Source organism: Balearica regulorum, chromosome Z, assembly GCF_011004875.1.
Source record: "Balearica regulorum gibbericeps isolate bBalReg1 chromosome Z, bBalReg1.pri, whole genome shotgun sequence".
Taxonomy (NCBI): Eukaryota; Metazoa; Chordata; class Aves; order Gruiformes; family Gruidae; genus Balearica; species Balearica regulorum.
In genome coordinates, this window is record NC_046220.1 from 43,728,384 (window position 1) to 43,752,691 (window position 24,308).

The 24,308-nt window shown below is 38.7% G+C and overlaps 1 protein-coding gene across 6 annotated transcripts in view; it reads left to right on the top strand.

Annotated features, from left to right (window-relative positions):
- Positions 1 to 24,308, top strand: part of LOC104642053 (TLE family member 1, transcriptional corepressor) — an 83,615-nt gene that overhangs the window by 16,217 nt on the left and 43,090 nt on the right. For 4 of the 6 annotated variants that reach the window (XM_075741138.1, XM_075741134.1, XM_075741133.1 and 1 more), the window contains exons 5-6: positions 6,886 to 6,948; positions 7,864 to 7,968. In XM_075741138.1, coding sequence (XP_075597253.1) covers positions 6,886 to 6,948; positions 7,864 to 7,968 — 168 coding nt within the window. The remainder of the gene's footprint in view (positions 1 to 6,885; positions 6,949 to 7,863; positions 7,969 to 24,308) is intronic. The other 2 variants (XM_075741137.1, XM_075741136.1) reach the window with 1 other exon arrangement.

Below are 24,308 nucleotides of genomic sequence, written 5' to 3' on the forward strand. Positions count from 1 at the left end.
TAAAGCATTGAAATTAGACATCTGAAATATATCCAGTCACTTCACTTTACAGCTGAACGAAGTCCAAACCTGTAGTAGATGTTTGGCAAGTGTAGCCGTTGACTTCTGCATCATATGTAGCTTACGTTTAAATTAACATGACCTTTCTGTAATTTAAACTGGTATCTGAGAGGATTCAGATAAATGTAGTTTAGGTACTGAATTAAAGAAAAACCAACAAACAACCCAACAAAACCAACACCCTAATTTCACTTTGGAAACTATCTCGCATTCTGTGGCTTTATCATTTTGAGTTTTAATTCTGTTAATATTTCTGTTACTTCTTCTTCTCTCTACTCCTACTTGCAATATGGTGGTGTTTTTTTTTTTTTTTCAATAGCTAAAAATTTTTTCATGCCAGTCTTCTGGAGTTTTAATATCATCATCTTGTGGGTGGCTGACCTCATAATTAAAATGAATTGTACGAATGTGAGGCAGAGAGAAAGCTGTGTTAATGATACGTCATGTTAAACTGACAGTTTACGCCCAAAATGCAGAGATTGTTCCTGTCGTTTTAAATGAACGCTACCCATTGCCGCTTGTCAGATTGAATTTCAAGTATCTGTTGAGAATAAACCTTCCCACCCCCTCCTATTGGTGAGAACGTTAGTAATGACAGTGTTTATAATTTAAAATAGAGTTTGAAGGCCAACTTCCACAGTTTGTCGCAGGGTGCTTAATACGGCGGTAAAGGGGAGATGAATGTGGCTACTTGTGCGAGTCTATTACTCAGGAGGCCTGTAAATTTGATTGGCTGCTGCAGTTCTAGCAGAATCATTCGATTTGAGAGCAATAGAAAGATAAGATATCCAATTACCCAAATGATTTGCAGGGTTAGCCAACGTTGTCATGGAGACGTGAGTTGGAACAAATTAAATTTTAAGCAATAAAATAATCTTAAAGCACGTCTGGGAACAAGAAAATTTGGCAGTGGCACTTACCTGAATTGAATCTTAGCTTGACACGCTGTTGTTTGACATTGATATACTATGGGGGCCTAAACTTTTAAATGGCATGTTGCCTTTATTATTTTTTTTCCCTTTTGCAGCCATTGCCAAAACAGATTGTAGTGTATTAGTTTTAAATAAAAGGGCATTAATAATATATGCATATCTCAGTGCTCAACGTGGATTCAATAACTCATGAACAGCAAAGTTCATAGAATGCTAGCCTTAATCATTTGAGGCTTTTGAATATTTAAGTTCTGAGATTTAATTATACCTCCAACGTCCCCTCACTCCCTGAATTCTTAGCAACAAATTTTTGGAAGTGCTTGAGTCTTTCTGTAGCAGTGTTCTAACAAAGCATGCAGAGAGCTAAGCACAGTGAAATGTTTCTCTTTTGTAATCACTCTGTGAATATGCTGCTTTTTGTTTTCTTCTAAGATGGCAAAAAGTATAAAGGCTACATAGTTCAAGTGCACTGCTTGTTTCAGTGATTCTGCTGGAAAAAATGAAAATAGTAAATGAGTACTAAACTTTAGCTCAAGACAAAAATACACACCAAGGACTTTTGAAACGTAGTATTTAACTGATTTCTGCCTTGCAACAAGGATTAAAAAAATGGTCAAGCATGTCCCGTAAAGAGAGCTTTTATCCATGACTGTTAGACAGATGGAGATGAAAATTGGTCTGAGGTCAAGTTATTTGCAGCATTCTTATAGCCTTCGATTTTCTTCTCATCCTCACCACAGATAATCTCAAATGATTCAGTAATGACCGAAAGTGCAACATTGACCTTTACTCCCTAGTGGATTGCTGTGTTACATGCTGTAAATGGCAGGAAGTCCCTTTTGTTCTTCCAGAAGTTGTTCAGCATTGTACTTGGCTTTCTACCTGTTGAAAGTGTAAGTGGAGGCTGAGCACTTAGAATTACCTTGTGAAGCTTTTGTGAATATAATTTGATAGCGTATTTTTTTTTCTGTGCATTAAAGGCTGTTTCTTTTGCTTTAAAGGAATGGATCAGGATATGCTTTTTTTGGTATCATCAGAACTTTGGGTTTTCTTGCTCTGTTTAATCATGTTGTTCCTAAGCTGTATTCTTCACAACGTGTTCCTAAGCTGTGTTCTTCCTAATGACATTTGTGACTCTCAGAAATAGCTAGAGTAAATAACAATGTAATAAATGAGAATACATCAGCCCATCCTTAAGAAGTGTTACGAGAGTGCTTTCAAATACTGATCTAACTTAGTGATGCAGGAAGTGCCCTTTGCAAGAAAGAATAACGAGCTTCTGATGTGCAACAGAAACTTGTAGCTGAGCATTGTTTTGTAAAGGTGGGTCTGGACAGTTTTGAGGAGTCTCAGCACTAATAATAGAGCAGTTGTCACAATACAACTAACTGACTGTTAAAAATAATGTGTTCTAAGATTTAATTTTTGCTGTAGATCACCATGGATGCTATAGCTAAAGTCACTACTGGGATATGTATGGCAGACACTCGTAGGAGCAAACCCAAAATTATTATTCTTGAAACCTCAGAAGCTGAAAGGTGATTAACTAGTTCTCCTCAAAGGAAGGTTGCATCCTTCACTCAGAAATGAGACTGGTGGCTCCCGTAGGGTCGAGCTTCCAGCATTAGTGATAAAATACACATGGGTGTTAGGTGTGGTGAGAAATACAGTTAGAGTTTGGATATTTGTATTATACTTCCTTCTTTTCATTCCAGTACAAAAATCTGTAGTTGTTTAAGAAATCATGTTGATCTAAGTATGATGTCTTGCGTGGTGCCTTGGAAAGTACAGGCGTCAAAATGCAAAATGATCTGGAATAGACTGCTTTAGAGGAAAACACTTCAATACTTTTTTTTAACAATGCAGAAAGGGGAGAAAAAAAACAATTGCATATACAAGCTCTTAACTGCTCAGTAAAATGACTTACTTAAATGAATATTATATTTAGAAACTAGTCTGGCTCCTTTGTTCTTTGTCATTATGTTAAGAATTCACTTTAGCAAGAGACAAACTTAAAGTAGAAACACTTGAGTTTGCCAATGGTTAGGTCAAAACATTTAAGTCCTTAATTAGATGGGACAGAGGCAAAAAAAAATTACATGAGTGAAGAAAAAAACCCACAAATGTCAACTCAACTTAATTTTACAAAATGCAGCTGAGTTCCTTCATGTTAATTTTTAATGATACTTCAGAAAGGAGGGTAGCACTTCAGTCAGGGGTCTGACAAGCTTGTCATTTGCAAATAAATCAAAAGACAATCATTACAACAGCAAGAACCAGTGAGTGATGTAGTTTTGTCATTCTTTGATGGGCCCCACACTCAAGTCCTCTATTAAAAATGAATGTATTCAAGAGGCTCTGCATTAAGAACACAAACAATTAAGGGCACTTCAGATGCTTTTCTAAGAGCTGCCATAGAGCTGGGAGGGCTTTCATGAGAGATGCAGGCTTCTGTAGTCTGCTTTACCAAGGAGCCAAAGAACATGGGCAATTAGTTATGTTTGTCTATGCTCAAGCAGCTTTGTGCAAAATTTTCTTTGTTTACTCGTTCTTCTGACTGTCCTACATGTCTCAAGATCAGCAGTTAGATAATAGCTATATTATATGTTGGGAGGCCTCTAGAAATAACTGGTAAGTACCTGTCTTTTAAGGCTTTGAAATGCATGAGCCCCAAATCTGGAAAATATAGCTTAGTCTAGTGCCACCAATTACTGATGTCTAGACTTGATTCACAAAGCTCTCCTAGACTCCTTCAAAAAAGGTATTTGCTTTGAAGAATGAATATATATATATACACACACACACGCATATATGTACTCAAAGATATTTCACCCTGAAAGGTGAACCTACATTGCCTTTCAAATGGCTAGATTTATATTTAAAGTAGTGAAAGTTCTTTTTTCTCAATTCTGAAAACCTGATGGGCAAGATTAGGTTTTAATGCACAGTTCCGCTAACTTTCACAACTCACAAGAGAACAAAAATATTTTTTATATGTTTGTGAATAAGAATAGTTTTTTACTAAACATTTCAGGGCAGCAAACAGGAGATGTATGAAATCTTATAGTCAATAAATAAATTTAAGTGCTTTATTTAATTGTGGGTGGGAAATAGCGCTAATAGGCAAACTGCTTTTTAAAAAATGTAAGCAGACTTTTGTTGTGAAGTATAGAATAGTCTTTTCAATTTCCTTTCAGTGTAAACATCTCTTAACTTGCACTTGTAACAGCAGCAAGAAATCGCAAAATAAACTTAGTTATGGCATGTACGTATAAGTTCACTGTGGATGAATATTAAGGACGCTGTTCACATATGATCATCAGTGATGCCCTGCTTTGGTAAAGACAAACTCAGAAGGATGTGATTTTTTCAGTTCTGATAAGTCAGGTATGATAATATTGAGACAATAATTTTAAAGTAAGATTGACTGGGAAAGGAGGAAGTTGATTATGCCCCCCTTTTTTCAGAAAAGAAATAAAAAGTTTTAAAAAAAATCTAATTGACCTGTGTTGGGACTGGTAATTGTCACATGATGTTGCATTTTCTTCTCTTACTGTGTGCTGCTCTCAGATATTTGGGACCTGTTCAGGAAAACCCAGTAACGTGGACAACTTGCATGTTTATAGACTCTACTGAAAATCATTATTTTTTTTTTTCTTACAGCTACAGTAAGGATATTTATCTCCGTATTTCAGAATAGGAGAATACACTTTTGTGTAGGCCACAGAAGCCAAAGAACTTTTCAGTAGAAACCAAATGAGCTTCTTATTTTACTTTTTTCTTTCGCCTCTTATCGCTTGCCATGATTGATCCTGGCTTCTGTCTTGAAAACAATCCCACTGGTCTAGGACAATTAACTTTGTGAACCCTAAACATCTTAGCTAAACATCAGCCAGCCAGATTGCTATGTAACCTACTTTCTTTCTGTAGCTGATATACCTTGCCTTCTGGAGAGACATACTAGGTATGTGGAAAAATGCCCTTTAGTATATAGATTTTAACTATCGTGTGTGGGTTTAGGATTTTTTTCCCCCTTGTTAACAGACACTTGAAATTACCAATAGATTTAGTAATAGTTAAGTCTGATAACTGGTAATAGTTAAGCGGGTAACTTGTATTGCCTTTGCTGGTATGTATGTAGTACCAGTACTAAAGGCCACACATGGGATGATGGATATTTTACAGTTGTGGCCTAAACAAAATGGAAACAGACCGCTGTGGTACTGTGTGAAATGGTAGCTGTTTCTATTGAGAAGAGATATCTTTTTCCCCTTGTGGCAGGAGCAGAAAGGTTTGCTGTAAAGCAACTGTCACTTCATTGCCCTTATTTAAGGGGAACCTTCTTGTCCTAGGAAGAAACCATCCCAGAACTGCTTCAGAGACTCATGTCTCTGCAAAACTTCAGAGTGGATGTGTCAAATGCCAGACTTCGGTCAGGTGGAGTACATCAGCTTACCTCAGAGAGACATGGTGTTTTACAAGTCTCAATGCTACAAGTATTTTTCCTGTGTCTGTCAGAGGTGGGGAAAGAGGTGTTAAATCTTGCCAGTTGTATTTAGATCCCTAATCACCTGTTTGCTCCGACATGAAAGCAGAGAGTGGCTTTTGTATCCTGATTACTGCTTAACTGATCTATAAGGATCAGCACATCACAGTGTCTTGATAAAAAAAAAACCTCATGGAAAGGCTTGGTAGGTAAGTTAGCAATGTTTTCATCTGACTTCTTTGAAAGAGTTTATCTTTGCTCAGGTTTATGCATGTCATTTCATGGAATGCCTAATGATTCTCACCAAGTATCTCATGTTTCTTGTGTCTTAAAACAAAACAAAAACCCCAAGAAATACCTGTATGGATTAATGATGTGACAGAGACTGACAAGAGCTGTTCAGTGTCCTGTGTGTAGGCTGTGTTCACATCTGGACACTAAATTTAGTTTTGTGCTACAGTGACTGTAGGAGATGTTTCTAAGGAAAACTTGTAGGAGTTGTGCAAGTACCTTGAGGGTTAATTATAGTGGTGGTTCTGAATGGTGGGCAGATGTATAGGTCTGAAAAGCTATAAGCACAGATAAGAATGAGTAATGAGAGAAGAAGATCCCTATACCCCACCAGAAATCCTGTTGACATGCCAAAAGTGGGAGATATAAAAGTGGGAGATACATAAAGCTGTCGAAAAGTGAGACTCAAACACTTCATCCTCCTGTCTCCTCTGCTGCTTTCAGTGAAGGATTGTTCTGTTCTCTGCTGGTTCCTAGCCTTATTGTTCTCCTGTTACTCATGGTTTCACTAATTTGCTGTTATTGACTATCACGTTTTCTGATCTGGTTATTTTTCTTGTCTGCATTATTTTAATTCTCTCTCAATATGGATGTTTTAGAAGCCTGTACCTTTTGTCTCCATTCTGCCTTGCTCATGTTTTGGTATTTCTTTTGTACTCCTGATGGTGTGTTTCTGTCAGCAAAACTAATTTTACCTTCTAATAGGCAGATAAAATTGATCATGAAAGAAACATTTTTCTTCCATGCCTGTCACCTTCATGTTATGCTGCTTGATAATTTGAGTAATAATAAATCTACCTTTTAAAAGGCTTTATCTTGGACTTAATGGATTTCAAAAAATGCTTTACTTGTTAATGAGCTATGTACAAGGACCAGATTTGTGCCTGGATGTGTGTACAGATTAGGTGCTTTAGACATGGCAGATGTCCTAGAGTAGCTAACTAAATCTCTATCCTCATCTAGGTTTATATATTAACTATTTATATTTGCATGTATGAAGGTATGGATTTTTGTTACTTACTTCACCATGTGAACGTGGTATAATCCTGTACACTAATTAATATATGGCAGCAAACCTAGAGCACATTTATAATCAAAATACTTTTTCCTCTATAGACAGAAATCGCCAAGAGATTGAATACAATTTGTGCACAAGTCATCCCATTTTTGTCTCAGGAAGTAAGTAAAACTGTTCAGCTGTTAAAGTGCAATTATGTTGCTTTTCTGTTTGCAAATTAGCTAGTTTTAAGATGTTAATTTTATCACAATACACAAGTGTAAGGAACATCTGTTATAGCTGAAGTGTGCAAACCCCCTGCTAATTTGGTCTAACAAATCTGAGTTCAAACTAGTGACAATGGCTCAGCCTCGTTCATTGCCTGAGGAGAGTGGGAGTCTGTAAAATACTAACAGTGCAACAAAATGCTTTCGTGGTGATTGCTTGTTTGATACTCAGTTGTCAAAAATGAATCCAGTCAAATAAGCATGCTTATATTGCCTACATAATCTGTATCAAATTTTAGTGTAGAAGGTGAGTAGTTAGCTCTGATGCAAAACACTGTTTAAGTCTACAAACCTGCATCTGGTCTGAATGACTCTGATTGTGGCATATTGTGGGCAGCTGCTGTTACATTTTGAAGCCTGTTATTTTGGATATGCCTTTTCAAACTCTATGGTTTACAGAGAATATTTGTAATTCTTGAGTTCAGTGAAGCACCATTATTCTGTGTTTGAAATTTCAGTAGCTTTTGATGTGTGGGCACAGAGTGTATAAATGTTAAAATTGACACTAGTGTGAAGTTGACATTATCATCCTGTCAGCTCAATTAGAAACTGATTATTCTTTTGCCAGAAAATTACTGTTTAAGTGGCACAGGGGAAGAGGTGAGCTGGCTGCCTTCAGGGCTCTTGTTTGCTTTTGAATGGGTGAAAAATAGAGTACTGTTACCTTTTGCCAGCATAAGATGTCTTGCAATAGGTAGCCTGGGCTTCAGCAGACAAACTGGTTATTCAGGTGTTTGTGATCCTGGTATGATTTGATGTGGTCGATACCTTAACACAAATTCTTCCCCATACCCCTTCTTCTTTTAATAGCATCAGCAACAAGTGGCCCAAGCTGTAGAACGTGCCAAACAAGTGACCATGGCTGAACTGAATGCCATCATCGGGGTACGTGGCCTTCCGGGTCTACCTCCTACAGTGTGTATAACTTGCTTTCATATCTTACTGCTTTGCGATTTTAAAAATAAGCTTAATGTTTTGATATCTAACACTGTTTTGATGCCCAATGTTGCTGAAGTGTTTGCCTTGCTTCCCACAGATTTTAGCAGGGATAAAGTTAATAGTTTACTTTGCCAGAACATCATTTTGTGCAGCAACGCTGTGTGTAACAAAACTTTTCCTGCAAGAAATATAATGATGAGGAGAGTTGCTTGTTTATTTGTAGGTATTGTATGTCAGTTGATCTAGTTACCTTTGCCTCATGCTTTTTGTGACACTTGAGTTCTTGGAGCCTGTACAACTATTCATTCTTCTTTCATTCTCTTTCTTGTGAATCTTTCATGAATTTTAAATTAGCAAGCTACTGAAAAGAAACTTCACTTGCTTTTGAAGTAGTATTAATTGTCTGACACAGTGTTCTAATAGCCTTTCACCAAGTGTGTGCCTCTAAATATGCTGAAATAAGTTAATACTACTTGCTTGTGACTGGTTGTCAATCACAAGTCATTTGCTTTGTATTAATGAACTTTTTGAACCATACATTCCTTCCACTGCATGAGTTCATTTCCCCCGCCACTAAGTCTAGAATATTTCTCATGTTTTCTGCCCTTCCAGACTAAGTGAAAGAAGTAGCCGAAACAAGAACTCGTCCTTTCTGATTTTATTCATATGTGAGCGCCTTGAGCGGATTCAAATTACTCATTTATCAATTTATGTTAATTGCTTGTGAGAAGATGCCCTGCTGGTCTTTATAGTTCCCTCAGACACTTTGTAATGATAATTAGACATGCTGCTGTACGGATTAACAGTGCCATAGTCCAATGACGTCTACAGACAATGGAACCAGTTAATCCATCTGTGCTTAAAATTACATCCCAACTGGAGATGGAAAAAAAAAAATAGGAGTGAGGGAGGATTAAAAGAATGAGCCTCAGCTTGAAAACTCTCCTTTCATCAGTTTCTCAATTGCAGATCTGCAGTCGGTTTGCCTGTGGTAAGCTATTGGCAGTCAATTAGGTGAAATAAACTGGGAGGGTGACCTTCATTTCCTTTTAATAGCTTTTCCTCCCTGAAATGGGGAGCTTCAGTGGATTTTCAGCTTAAATTTTATTCAAGCTGCTTTATTACACTTGACAGATTAGCTTTGCATAAACATACCCCCCTCTTCAAATCTGTGCTGTTTTTTCCCTTCGTATCAAATTTTGATTGTTACTTAGTTGATTGCTAATCACATCTTAGAAACCCACACAATTACATCTGTATTTGTCACAATCTCCTCTATGCTTTGCTTGTGTAATGAATTACTTTATGAGTACCTGATTTGATCTTTGAAATAAAGCACATGTACATTTGTGGTATTTGATTAGCAAAGATTAGAGATGTGAACTTTCTTGCATTTTTAAAAATTAATTACTTCTTTAGTATGAAAATGGAATGAAAAACCCTTTCTAATTAACTACTTTTAAAGAATATTTTATGCAGTAAATGGAAGTATGTATTAAAATATGCTTAAAAACATTCTTGCTGGACTTAGCAAAATTTGGTTTGGCTAAGTAGCACTACCCTACCTCAAGCATGATGTGTACCTCTTCTTAAAGTCTGCACAATATAGTCTTTTAAAAGCAATAGGATCTACAAGTACCACATGCAATTAAGAACTCTTTTTTTGGGGGGTGTGGGGTGTGGGGGGAAGCTCTTTGGAAGCAGGAATAGAAGCCTCCACCTTTTCTGTTTTTAAATTATCTAAGATTCATCAGAAGAGATACTTTCCTGAGTCTTCTGAAAGACTTCTGAATGATGCCATACAAATCCTAAACTGTGAATGAGGAAACAAATGCGTTGAGCACAAAATTTCTTTGACTGTGTAGACGCATGCATATACATAATGCTAAAATTAGATGTATGTCACAGCGATCTTTTACAGTCTTACATGATCAATAATTATCTTGTGCCACACAATAAGTTTCATGCTCTGACATATGCTTGATTTTGTTTGAAAGGCATGGTGTGCATCCTGGAAAATCTGAATAGCATAAAATTGGGTTGACAATTCAGTGGACCTTTGCTCCCCCTCGCTGAGCACGCAGCATGTCGAGCCCTCTCCCCAGAGGGGAGGACACATCAGAAGCCTGTCTGTTCCTACAAGCGGCAGCTGCACCGAGCGTGAGCACGGCCCGGTTTGATAGCAGCTGTCAGTATTGTGCAGGGACCCGACTTAGTGTAAAGGACAATGGAAGGGCCATGCTGTTCAAGTGCAGTGTCTTTCAAGATAAGAAAAGAAATAGTAATTTAACGGTTTAGACATCTATTATGAGCATGAAGCATCATGAAACTTCTTTTCAGAATGCAAATAGTCTGGAGCAATCTCTAACAGTAGAAGATGCAATCGAGTTGCCTCTGGCGTCATACTACTGAAGAAACTTACGTACAATAAATTTTGATGATAGGAGGAAAGTTTAATTTTCCTAGCTGATGTTCACTTGCATAGTTTCTGTTGATTAGATAAAATGTGCATTTTTGTCAGGGTTTGACTTTTTTGCCCCTCCTTCCTTTCACTCTCTTTATGGGCCATTGTTTCCTGATACTAGATGATTCAAGAGTTTCCCAATTGGCTTGCCTGAGTTAGAGCAATTCCTGTTGCTCCTGAGCCATATGTGAATTCTGGAAGGGAACAAAACCTTTAATTAGTGGAAACAACTTTTTGAAATACAAGATGATTTTGAACTATCTTTATTTTATACTTTTTTTTATTTCCCATTGAAAAGGTGGAATTCTGTTAGAGGACAGACTGAGGGTATGGACTTGTAGTCTCATGGGACTGAGATTTTTCAGAGAATTTAGCTACAAAGTCAAAAGTCAGCCTTTGGAATTGGTGTATATTAAGTGTGTATGAAAGAGAATGCATGAGTTGACACATTTTAAAAAAACGTAGTTGAGACTCAGTGAACATGTAAGCAGTGCTAATCCTCTATGTCGATTAAAAATTCTTACTTCAGGAAAGAACTGTGGATGATATTTGGTTATTAAGTGATACCTTTGGCCTTATACTTTTCTTGCATGTTTTCAAAGACTTTGGCTTCCACCCATGGGGTAGCTGTGTTTAAATGGCACCATTTAATATCTGTTATATTAAAGTTGAATGAAGTAGCAACTCTGCTAGATAAATAATAAACAAAACCAAAACCTTTGACATAAAAGCTAAGCGCACCTGTTAACCCCTTGGCACTGCTGCATCTGCAGGCAGTGTCCACATTTGGGGTTAAGGGAGAATCTGATGGTACAAAAGAATTAGGTAGATTATCATGGTTTAACTTGAAGGTTGGGTTTTTGTAGCGATATGATCTGGATGGAAAATCAAAGCTACTCAAAGGTCATGCCAGGAAGTATAAGGGACAGTTAAATTGCAAAATTTGTTAGACTTACTTTCAAATTAAAAAACTAGGTAGTTTTATGTGTAGAATATGCAAATATCTGAATGGAAACTAGAAGCAGCAAACTGCAATCTTTTTTTAGCATTGCATTTTAGATGCATGGTTTCAGTGTACCGCTGAGTAGCCAGGTTTGTCTTATTTTGCCTTTTGAGGTGGGTTGCTAATGGTTCTGTGAAATATGTATCTTTTGGATTGACAGTACTCTTGAGACAGATTGAGTTGTAGGCCTCTGAGAGGCCTCTCCACTGTTGCATGAGGTGATTGGCTAAAGGATTAGCAAGATGTGGGATTATTTTTTTCTTTCTTGGCTGTGGTTGCCAGCTATCTCTGGGATTGTAGTGTGTGAAGCTTAAGAGGATGAGGTTAACCTCTTGAGGGTTTATTCTTATGAGTGTGTAGTTAATCCTTAGAAAGCCTATAAATAACTAGGCTGTATGTTTCATTATAAAATAGAAATACAGACTAGAGCAGAAATGAATGCAGAACTTAGTGCAAGGGAAGAGCTAAGCAGCTGTAGCATTACTTTAGATCCTCCTCAACCATGATCTGCATTATGTACTGAGGGAGGAGAAATTGCCTACTTCTTTTAAATTAAATAAAATGAGATCTACTGAGTACAAGACACTGTGTCCTCACTTCTAACATAAACTAGCTAACCCCAAGTCTAAATTAGTAAACTCTGTCAATAGAAACTCTATTGTGTGGCAACATCCTAGGTTATTCTTCATATTTTGCTTTTTTAAAAATACGTAGAAACCTTAATTACATGCTAGGATTCTCTCGTGGTGGGTGCTTTTAGAGTACAAAGACTCCAGACTTGTAAACTAAGTTTAAAATAGGTAGCAAAGAGAGAAGGTATTTGTCAGTGTGACAATTGGTATTCTCAAAATACCAGCCCCCAAGCAGTGGTCAGATTTTTATTGTTATGCCACTAAGTTTTGAGGAAAAATAGCAAACATTGATGTGTATTGGTAGTTTGTCCTACTCAAAACCGAAAACCTGGGAGAAGGTGTCGCACATACTTTGTGCACTCTGGACTGATGGGGAAATGGAGGACCTTGGAGCAGCAATATAGAGGAGGGTAGTGTCTGAATGAGATGATAATTTCCTGGAGAAGAAGATATTCTCAGTCATGCTGAAGAGGGGAAGGTTGCATCCAAAATTAAAATGTAATTGAGTTGCAGGCCAGACCTCCCTTATCTTTCAAGGTTTCATGTGTGGGTGGGTAGAGAAAGCTGTATCTTGAATCTTGTGTCTGTGTTCTGTCTATGTCCTCCTCCCCCCCTAAAAAAAAAAAATCTTTAGGTGCCTCTCTCATCTTGATCTAGTATCTAAGCTACAAGTCAAAGGTGAGACCAAGTATATGGTTATGAATTTGTGAAGCTAAACAGCTTTCAGGAAAGGAATGAAAGGCAGGTGGTTAGAAAAATATGTGGTTAGCTAGAGTTCAAACCTGAAGATAAGCAGTTGCAACTGAGAATGCAGAGAGAAGGTAGATTCTGATGAGATGAGCATGTGAGGTACCAAAATGAGTTGGTACCACTTGCTAGATTACTGTCTGCTGAGCAGATGCTGGGGATATGGGATGTACATGTTGAATGTTGTGGACCTGTGAGTTGGTCTGTTTTGCGGCAGGAGAGAAGTGCAGAGGGGACTGGTCAGATCAGAAAAACCTATGTATGTGGCAATAGAAGACAGAAAACCATAAAAGTCAATGGAGAATGTGGTTTCAGGAAGGGTTAGGTAGGTAGAAGCAGAGGAGATTGATATGCTAGAAAAGATAATTATTTCTTTTTGTGAACTTGGTTCCAAGTGGTTCTGTTAAACACACTGGTTTGGAAGGAATAGTTTTGGTGGAATGGAAAGGACTAAAGTTGGGTCAAAATGCTGGAATAGTACAGTTCAAGACAAGGATTTACTAAAAGTGTGTTCAGTGAGCTTTAATCAAGAGAATATGGAAGGGCTACCAGAAAGACAAAATGTGGCATTACGTTAGGGATGGATTTGCTTTTGAAGGTGGTTGAGGCAGAGGAGCATATATACACGTGTGTGAGTATATATATGTTATTGGCAGAGAAGGTTAGGCTATTTAATCCCAGAGAAAAGGATTACTTCCTCTAGACAGTGATTCAAAGCACATCTCTTGATTAAAGCATATGGAGGCAGTACAGCTTTCCATGTTTGAAGATAGCTTTTGTGAGTATTACCCACTTTTCCATAAATAATGAAGTAAAATGAGACAAACTGAGGAGATGAGCATACCTTCGTCTCTCTTACAAATGTCTGCTTTGCATTCTTACTGGAAGCAAGACAAGTGGAGGAATTGGAGTAGGTGAAGAGTCAGTAGGCTGAGATAAAAATGTGGTATGACCTTTAGTGCTTCTCCTGAAAGAAGTCTGAGATATGGTAGGTTTGGAAGAGGAAGGGGTTGGATGGGAAGAATGAATCAGTTTGCCCAATCAAAAGAGAAACTCAGCTGGGACTGCAAATAAGGTGAAATAAAATGCAAAGAAGTCAGTTGAGTAAGGATGAAGTAAAGTATGGTTGTGGAGTTGTCCTGCAACATGAGTAGGAATAGAGGAAGGTGTTGGGAGTTTAAATGTTAAATGATGTAGAGGTGTAAGTTGGACTACTTTACCGTGGGGGAGAGAGAGGTACAAAGAACAAAGCATACAGAACTGAAAGGAGCTAAGGTCTAGTTTGAGAAGCAAACACTGATACCCTGAGATGAACCTACTGTCAGTGTGCTGATGGGAGTGGTGTGGACCGCACAGGCAAAATATACCTTTAACAAGGTGACTGTGACAAGGATGGAGTCAGTGGGAGTAGGAAAGTGCAGAGAGATAGGTGCAGAGGGGCTGGAGGAAGATACAGGGGGACTCAAGTACTGTAAATATTAAACATTGGAAATGTGCAAGAAAATAGCAACCCCACTATGTTTTTCATGGAGGAAGAGCAAGGCAAACTGTCAAGATAAGGGGCTGTGTGGGATGACTGGAAGAGAAGGGAGAGACTTTCTCGCTCTTGCACAGAGCGAGGCTAGCATAGGTATTTGGGATAACTTCAGGAAATATTAAAGATGGGGCAAAGACACAGTTTGTACAGCAATTTGCTGTAACTTTTCAATATGCTGAAGAGTTTGCATCAACTGCAGGATTCATGGTATTTGGTAACTGCATTATTTTTTCTTTTTTCGGAGTACTTGCTGAACTACCAAGGTTGCTGTCTTGTATAACAATTCCCTGAGAACATCCAGTACTGGTTTTGAAGGTGCTGGCTAGCTATAGTTTTTTAAATTGAATACTTACAAGCAGTAGTATGAGGTAGTAAAAACAAGGGTTAGCAAAAGTGGATTGCTCAAATGTATGTTAGGAAGTTATGGTCATTTGGTAGGTGGAAGTTGTTATAGAACCTATAGGAAATTTCTAAGAATCTGGTCTGTGGCTTGGAACAGTAAATAAAAATCAGTGTCATGCTTTTCTGATGACTCTCATATTTTTCATTCTTTGATATCTCTGAAATGTTTTTGTAGCTAGTAGTAGCTGGGATAAAAGGGAGATGAGTGTAATTTAAAATACTATATGTAACTTCTGGATTTTAATTTACCAAGAAACCTTTCTACTCCATCATTACTATCTTCATGTTCAGCAAGATTTACATTTCTAGAAACTAAAAGATCCTGGAAGGAAAAGAAATACTTTTAAAGATAATCATAAGTCAGTAATAAATATATTGCTCTAGGGGAGTTTAAGTCATTTACAAATTGATGCATGCTTGAACTAGTTGGTTTTGGCTGCTGTGGCAACAGGAACCTGCTTTTGAAGTGTCGATGGATGGTAGTGGCATGCTAACAGTAGCTAAAAAGGCAAATACGTAGATTTTAGGTTAGAAGGTAAGTAATAACAGGAGTTTATGGTTGCCACAGAAAAAAAAAAATGTGCTGGCAGTTTCTGCAAACCAGAAGCAATGTGTGCTGACAGCTTCATTCTAGAGACTTAAGGCTTGCATCTGAGTTTTCAGAGAAAGCAATATGTACTTGTCTGAAATTAAAGAAAAGCTTTGTTCTTTAACTGACTTGCACTGACAGTGATCAGAAGAATGTAACTGGTTTTAGAAAACCAGCCTTTGTCTTGCTGGGACCAAGAGAATTTACAGTCATCTTCTGTGGTTTTCAGAATGTGGTTTTGAATTTGTTACTTGCCTTTACAGTCTGGGAAGTCCTTTGGTGAAGACATGTTTTCCTGCGCAAGGGTCATTTTTTTTCCCCCCATTTTTTTACTCTGACTCTACCCCTCCACTCCCTCCTGCCCTATGGCATCTGTCCTTTATAAAGGCTTCTCTGGTTCCTCCATTGTTGCAGAGTCTTTTTCTTCCAGATGACTTCAGCTTTGCTGTTTGTCCCTTACTTCTTCAGAATTCAGCTTAAGGAAAAAAAAATAGCCAACATTATTTAACCTAAGGAAGAAAAACCCAGACATTATTAATACAAGGACCCTTAGAACTTATTCTTCTGACATGTTTCAATTTCCTTTTTTTGTTATAAACTGTTTGAGACAGGAACTGTTCTTAAGCCAGCCCTGTAATACATATTTTTAGAAGAATAGCTGTCAATGAAAAAGCTGTATATGCAAACACACAGAACAACTTTTATATCTCTAGATAAAGGTATAAACAAATGATGTATAAATATATACAGAATAGTATGTCTATTATATAACATATACTATATGCAGTATATAACACTGTATTAATGATATATTAAGATATGAAATATATCATTGTGTACATACAATCTATAAAATGTTTTGTGTATGTGTATATACATATAAGATTATGCTAGCAAACAGGCTTCTTTGGTTCATGGGCTGCTGCTTGTGTTGCCAGCATAGCTGCTGATACAAGCACTAGCCATGCTTCAATGGGTGTGCGCTTGGTACAAGCTACTAAGTTTTAGGTTGACTTAAAAGCGCGGAGGAGGAAAGAAAACCCTTTTTTTTCTGTTGGCAAAAGTCCTTATGTGGATGCAGCCACACCAGTGGAGTGCTAATGCACCTTGGGGAGAAGATGTCGCTGAACTGGAAGAATTCCATCTGCTGGCAATATCCTGCGTCCTCGCCGCAGGGCTCTGCCGGCATGGGACAATCCGCAGAGGCTCCACAGCGTAGCGAGGCTGCTAGCGCAGATCTGCGCCCGTGGAAGTGCCAGGCATACTGGCAGTACTATGTAATTGTTCCCTCTATGTCAATGGGATGCTAAAAATCTTGCCGTTTAACAATTATCACTAAACTTTTGTTAAATAGTTAATTGCTGATCACTTAGTGGAAAAACAGCTGATGTGCTCATTCACTGGGTGTGGTGCAAATCATTTGGGTGGGGTTGCCCACATCTGTCATTAGGGTTTGCAAGAGGGATCTTTTTGAAGAGCCCTGAAGTGTAATGTCTCTTTATCTTTCTAATTCTGCTGCCTGGGCTTGCCCTCCAAAATGCCAGAAGGAAGGGCAGAGAAATTTAGCTCTTCAAAGTGAGACAGAAAAGCACAGCAAAGATTGGAGTTGCTGCTCAGCATAGTGCTGAGCAAAACATAGAGTGCTTCTTCCTCCCCTGCAGTCTGTATGTCTGCGATCTGCAGTGGTGGTGTGGGAACTAATCAATGCTTAATAAGCTACCTTTGGAAATTATATTTGCTATTTGCATTATATTGGCAAAGCATTGAAGACCTGTTTCTCAGTTCTATAGGTGTAAAGCTAACTACAGTATTAAAATTTAAAAATGCAATTTTGTGATGTAACAAAAGTACTGTGTGTACTTGTGGGTAGGCTGGTACTGGCTATGTAATTCAAACTGATAGCAACCTAAGCCTTTCTTATGTTAAAAGACTTCATTTTCCATGTTTAAAAAAAAATCCTCATGAAATACAGAATATATTCTAAAATACAAGCTAAAGAACATGTTTAGTATTTATGTCTTATAAGGATTTTAAGGAGCTCTCAATTTTCCTGTTGTAGTCATGAAACATTGAATTTAGAGTTTTTCTAGGTAGATGCAGGCTTCCATATGACTGCTTTGGTCCTTGTTGGCTGTCTCAGTTGCCTTCTCTGGGCTCTTTGCAGGTGACCCATGTACACCAGTGGTTTCCTGCCCCCACATTAGAATCTGTGTTCTCTTCCTGTGTTCCGATTTCTCTGTCGAATTGTTCTTTTCTTGAACTACATCACCAATTAATAAATACATATTTTTGTTTCAGAGAAGTTGGTGTGGAAGCTTTGTGACTGCAACTGGTTTTTATTTTCTTTCTTTGGGTAGAGAAGAACTTTTAGCCTTATAGAGCAAGTATATGAGGAATTACGCTTGTGTTTATGCTAACTTGCCTTACTTTAGCAAGATTAAAGAATGTAATTTTATCTCTAATGCAAGGAGGAAAAAAACAAAAAAAACCAAACCTAGACTCCAGAGCTTGCCAGGTTTAGTATTCTGTGGCAAAACTGTGGCATAAATCTGTAGAAGAAATGCATTTCACAGTGAAACAGGTATGCATCAGTGTAAAAGTGTAGTGAGAGCACCAGAGCATGAAGCGGTGTTTTTAATCTTCATGAGCCAGTTGAAATCAGCATTGCTTTTCTTATTTTGAGTTTTCTGAAGAACAAAGAGGAGACAAGACTTGATTCCTAAAGGAGGATCCCATAGCAGAGGACTGAAAGTGAATTCTGAACAGGAGAGGGGAAATAACACAGGGAGGAAGGAATCAAGTGTCCAAGTAGAAAAGGAGTTAATAAAGGAAAACAGATAAAAGACTCTAATTGAGAACCGTAAACTTCATGTTGTTTTGCAGTAGCTTCATGGAGTACTTCGGACATGCTGAGGGTCTTGTATCTGGGTTTTTTTTTTTTAATAGATAAGGTGGCAGAAGGGCTTAGTTTCTTAGTGTTCTTACAATTGCTGGAGCAGTGGAATGCAACTTCTCAGCTTTATTTCAGTTACCTTAGAGATGAAGTTAATTTGTGAGCAAAGGACTGCTTGGGGAGTCTGTATGGGGGGGGCGGGAAACTGCGTTTGTCCCAGTATAACATCAGATTTCTGGTTTATGTGAGGCAATTTATGCAACCCCTTACTGCTTCAAAAAAAGTTGATGTTCAATTGAGACTTATTAGCGTGGTTTGTGTTGTTTGAACAAGTGGAAACAGGAACTGTAAAAAACTTCGAAGAGCCTTCTGTTCAGAAATTAAACATTAGTTTAAAGCAGATTCCCATAGAAAAAAACCAAGAGCAAACTTAAGCTAACTTTCTCATCTTCTTTCTGACTTTGATATTTGCTTTCTGACATCAGTTCTCTACACAGTAAAAAGTTTTGATTTTTTTTTTTTTTCTTCTTTCTTATGGGAGTGGAAAATAAATGGTAAGATCTGAAGATGCTATCCTATGCATCTTCGGTAATAAAGCATGAAGAAGGAACAGGATTTTCCCATGAGACAGTTGAGTCTTTAAATAATCATGCCACTGCCACATAAATTTTATATGTGTGAAATATGTCTTTGGATAGCTTTTGCCAATACTGTCTTTCTGTGGACTTAAATCTCTGTAGTACAATGACATGTCACATGGTTTATAGATAGAAGAGGTTTGCTGAAGACACTGTCTCTTTGTTCCAAAGGGACATTCTCTTTCCACACCCCAGGCACTGTGGCTTGTTCACATAATGGATAGTTTTCAAATAATTGCTACAAAACTACAAAGGATCCATTCTCAACTCTCTAGCTAGAGATGCAGTGGTGGACCCTTTCAAGTTTGTTTACTGTGGTATAGTGTAGCTTCCTATCTGTCAGAATAAAATCTGAGCATTTAGAAGAAGAGGAAGTAAGGAAACCAAATGAACCAAAATAAACACAGATGTTTAAAAGGAATTACAGAGAAAATTAAGCAATGATAGTAGTAGCTGACTCTCATTTTTCTGAAACATGTTTAAACAGGAGGGAAAGTAGTAAGCAAAAAGAATTGCAGACTCACAGAATGCCTGAGGCTAGAAGGGACCCCTGCAGGTCATCTGGTCTGCCCTAGCTGCTCAGGCAGGACCACCTGGAGCCACTTGTGCATGACCATGTCTGTATGGCTTTTGAGTATATCCAAGGATGGAGACTCTGCAACCTCCCTGGACAACCTGTGCCAGTGCTCAGTCACCATCACTGTAAAAAAAAAAAAAAAAAAAAAAAGTTTTCTGATGTTTGAGAGGAACTTCCCATGTTTCAGTTTGTGCCCATTGTGTAATTGTGTCATCTAACAATGGGCTGCAAAGGTGATTAAGGGACTGGAGCATCTTGTGTATGAGGATGGGCTGAGAGAGCTGGAACTCTTTAGACCTCTCTAGGCACATCAGTGGATGCTCTCCAGTGTCTTGTGTCCAGTTCTGGGCTTCCCAGTACAAAGTATTCCAGGTGTGGCCTGAACAGTGATGGGTAGAGGAGAAGGATCACCCCCCTTGGCCTGCTGGTGATACTTTTTCTAATGCAGCCCAGGACGCCATTCATCTGCTTTGCCACAGGGGCATATTGCTGGCTCATTTTCAACTTCGTGTCTGCCAGGACTCCCACGTCCTTTTCTGCAAAGCTGCTTTCCAGCAGGGCAGCCCCTGCATATATTGGTGCCTGGGACTGTTGCTCCCAGTGCAGGACTTTGCACTTCCACTTGTTGAACTTCATGAGATTCAGCCCATTTTTCCAGCCTGTTGAGGTCACTGTGAATGGTAATGCAGCCATCTGGTGTATGAGCCACTCCTCCTAGTTTTGTGTCAACAGCAAAAGAAAGCAAACTCACAGCTTAGTTTTGCAGATTGCCGCTATGGTACTAAAGATTAGGGTTCAAATAGATTGGAAGGAAGTGTCTTGCAGGGACTGCTAACACACTTTGTGAGTAGTTAGACTAATGGTGATATTATCAAGGAAAAAGACATCCAAAAGCAGTGAAGAGGAAACGTATCTGCTGCTGCTGAAGCAAATTTAGAAAATAGAGTAGTAAACAATCCATATTGGGTAGCTCATATATCAGTCTGTAATAGGTGAACAGAATTATAGTATGGTTGGAATTGGAAGAGACCTTCAAAGATCAATTCCAACTCCCCTGCCATGGGCAGGGACACCCTCCACTAGACCACATTGCCCAAAGCCTTGTACAACCTGGCCTTGAACACTTGCAGGGATGGGGCATCCACAACTTCTCTGGGCAACCTGTTCCAGTGCCTCACCACCCTCACAGTAAAGAATTTTTTCCTTATGTCCAATCTAAATCTACCCTCTTTCAGAGCAGATTTAAAACCATTACACCTTGTTGTGTCACTACAAGCCCTGGTAAAAAGTGTCTCTCCATAACCCACTTTGTATATTGAAAGGCTGCAGTAAGGTCTTCCCGGAGTCTTTTCTTCTCCAGGTTGAACAAACCAAACTCTCTCTGCCTTTCCTCATAGGAGAGGTGCTCCAGTCCTCTCCGATGTATTTTGTGGCCCTCCTCTGGACTCGCTCCAACAGCTTCATTTCTGTCTTGCACTGTGGACCCCAGAGCTGGATGTAGTATTTTGGCTGGGGGTCTCATGACAGCAAAGTAGATGGGGAGAATCACCTCCATTGACCTGCTGGGTCATGCTTCTTTTGATGCCGCCCAGGATACGATTGGCTTTCTGGACTGCAAGTGCACATTGCTGGTGCATGTCCAATTTTTTATTCACCAGTATCATCAAGTCCTTCTCCTCAGGGCTGCTCTCAATCCATTCATCCTCTAGTCTGTATGGATACTGGGAGTTGCCCTGACACATGTGCAGAACCTTGCACTTGGCCTTGTTGGACCTTTTGAGGTTTGCATGTGCCTGCTCCTCAGGCCTATCAAAGTCCCTCTGGATGGCATCCTTTCCCTCAAGTGAATCAACCGCACCAATCAGCTTGGTCTCATCTGCAACCTTGCTGAAGGTGTACTCAATCCCATTAGCTATGTCATTGATGAAGGTATTGAATAGTGCTAGTCCCATTGTGGAACCTTGAGGGCCACCACTAGTTGCTGGTTTCCACAGCGATGTTGAGCCATCGACTCTTTAAATTGAGTCTCATTGACTTTTTGGATGCAGTCATCCAGCCAGTTCCTCATCCATCTAACAGTCCATCTACCAACCCCATACGTCTCCAAGTGAGTGGCAAGAAACTTGTGAGGGACTGTATCAAAGGCCTTCTAGAAGTTTAGGTAGATGCTCTTCCCTTGTCCACTGATGCAATCACTCCATTGTAGAAGAATGTGGTTATATTCTTAAGGGAGGTTGGTTGTCATCCTGCAATAGGTTCTTCTCTGGAGCTGAAATACTCTTTTGAAAATACCTACACAAACTTAAATGCAAGTATTCATTAATGGCTTAGACTGTCTAATGGATTTTTTCCTGCTAGATTTGATTGTTGGTAGCGTGAGTGGTGTGTGCAGGGTTTTTTTTTTTGGGGGGGGGGGGGTTGGTTGGTGGTTTTTTTGGTTTTTAGAATGAGGGAGAGGACTGGATCTGGCAGGAGCATTGTCTGGAGTTGTTTCACCTTTTGGAAGGTTACATTTGCAATGTTGTTTTTAAGAATATTTCTAAACAGTGAGGAAGGAGGTTATTGCTAGGTTGGCTAGCTGCATGCACTCAAGACAGTGGCCCTCATTTGGTTATTGGCCATAGACATTCGATACTGGCTCTCACTTCCTTCTGCTACTTAAGCAAGCAAAAAAAAAAAAAAACCCTGAAGATTTCCCTTCGGGAAGGGAGAGAATATGGCAGTGAAATTGAACACAGTAATACATGTTTTTCTCTCATGTCTTTCTGCCTGCTTGAGTTTAACAAAATCACATTTCTTCAGTTTTACAGAAGTTGACATGAAATAATGCCCTTTACATTTTAGGTCTCTAAATTACTTTTGTGCTTGCCAGATATTTTTTCGGAACACTTCTCTGGAGCTTGGGGGAATCTGCTGATAGTATTACTGGTGCTAGTGCTGATAAGATTTTTGAAAACTTTTTCTACTCTTAGTTGTTTATTTAGAAGGCCACAAGAGACCAGGGACCAGGTATAACCATTTTTCACTGTTCATGTACAATTGTTCACATCTGAATTTTTAATTCAGTGCTTTTCAACAGATACTGAAATGTACATCACACATCTGTTTAAGAAGAGAAGAATACTTTTTAATGCTAGGAATTCAAAACTAGATTTTTAAGTAAGCCGTAGGTGTGTGTGACCTCAACAGAGCTACTTTAAGGTGGGCAGAGGGATTGTAGGAGCTCATGGTCTATCTTGACAAACAAAGAGCCTAAAGGAGACGTCATTGTTTATGTATAGGAAATCTGTTTCACAAAGACTGCCTACCTGTCTCTGGAAGTCTCTGGCAGAGATTGAAAATTCATTCCAAACTTTAAGTCCTAGTTAAAGAGCTCTTTATAGCTGGAATTTGCCTAGGATGTTATAGGTGAAAAACTGTATGCCTTTAAAATTGTTATGAGGTTCTTGCTTAGAGAAACAAGTGCTGTGTTTTTTATATGTTGATTTTTGGGTCTTTGCAGTCTGCTTAGGGGGATACTGGGAAACAAATTTGAGGTAATAAAACCTACACCTAGACAGTACAGTAAGCTGAATTTGCCATTCCTTTTCTCCCTTTGCAAATATGGAGAACTTCTGTTTTTGCAACAAAATGGTGGGTGAACTACTGATGCTTTTAAAAGCACTGCTATGGCTAATTATCTCAGTGCAGTCACTTATGTATGCATCATTGCACTCTTCTCCACCTTCCCACTTCCCTCTGAAAGTGGACACAGCCCTTGCTCTGCAAGTAATGATAATAATTGGTAGTAAGACAGACCTGTTACTCATCCTTTTTTGAGCACATTTCTTATGGCAGGTGTCTAGTTTTTAATTAACTGCTAATGAACATGCCTAGTAGACCATGATATGGCTGCCAAATTATTCCGTTTTATATCTCACTGCTGCTAAGCTTTTAAAAGGTGACAGAGCAGGCATTAGTGTCTTTGAAGTGACGGGAAAGTGATTATATGCATAACATAATTGTTTCTAGGATCTACTATGGCAAATGCCTAGTTACTAAATACGTCTGGTGAGTGCTGCTGTTACCCGTCTCCCTGGTCTTTAGTTTCTTCCTTTGTGTACAGCACATATTCCCTTTTCGCCTTCTAGAAAGAGAATACAATATACTTTTAACAATTCAAGTGTTTTTTTTTTTTTTAAATAAAAAAAGCATGATCTTCTGGAAAGGATCATCTTTATCTATTTGTTAGGGAGAACTTTAAACCTATTATGAATAGGTAATATATAAACAATAAATGAATATACTTCTTTCTTAAACAGCAGTGAGCCTCAGATAATAAACATTAAATTAGAATATACTTTTGTTGGCTTAAAAGACCACGATTGGGTTTTCAGTCTTAAGTCTGTTTAATGTAGTTGGATATTTAAGCATCTTTGGGTATCATTTTCCTCTGCTACTCTCAGTAACCATTTTGCAAAGCTGCTAAGATGTTGTGAGGGGTGATGCGTTTCCACTTCCAGCTCTCGTGTTCCGTTCTACACCTTACAGTGGGCATTGCTCCCCACCGTTTGTGTGCAGTCCCATCAGAGAAACAGGACACAGCCTTTCTCGTCACGTGCTTTCAGCTTCAGAACCTGTTAGAGGGGATCAATCTTTTCCTCGTTTCTGGGACTTTCACGATACCCTGTGTGTGGGCTACAAAGCAGAGCCAGGGAAATTGTAGGTAACGTGTCCCTAACAGTTTGATTTCTAAGGGTTAAGCTATGCTTCCTGAAATCATGTGGGTGAACTTGTTTGCTAATTAAACCAAGCAAGAGAGGCATGAATAAAAGGAATCTTCACAAGCTTCCTG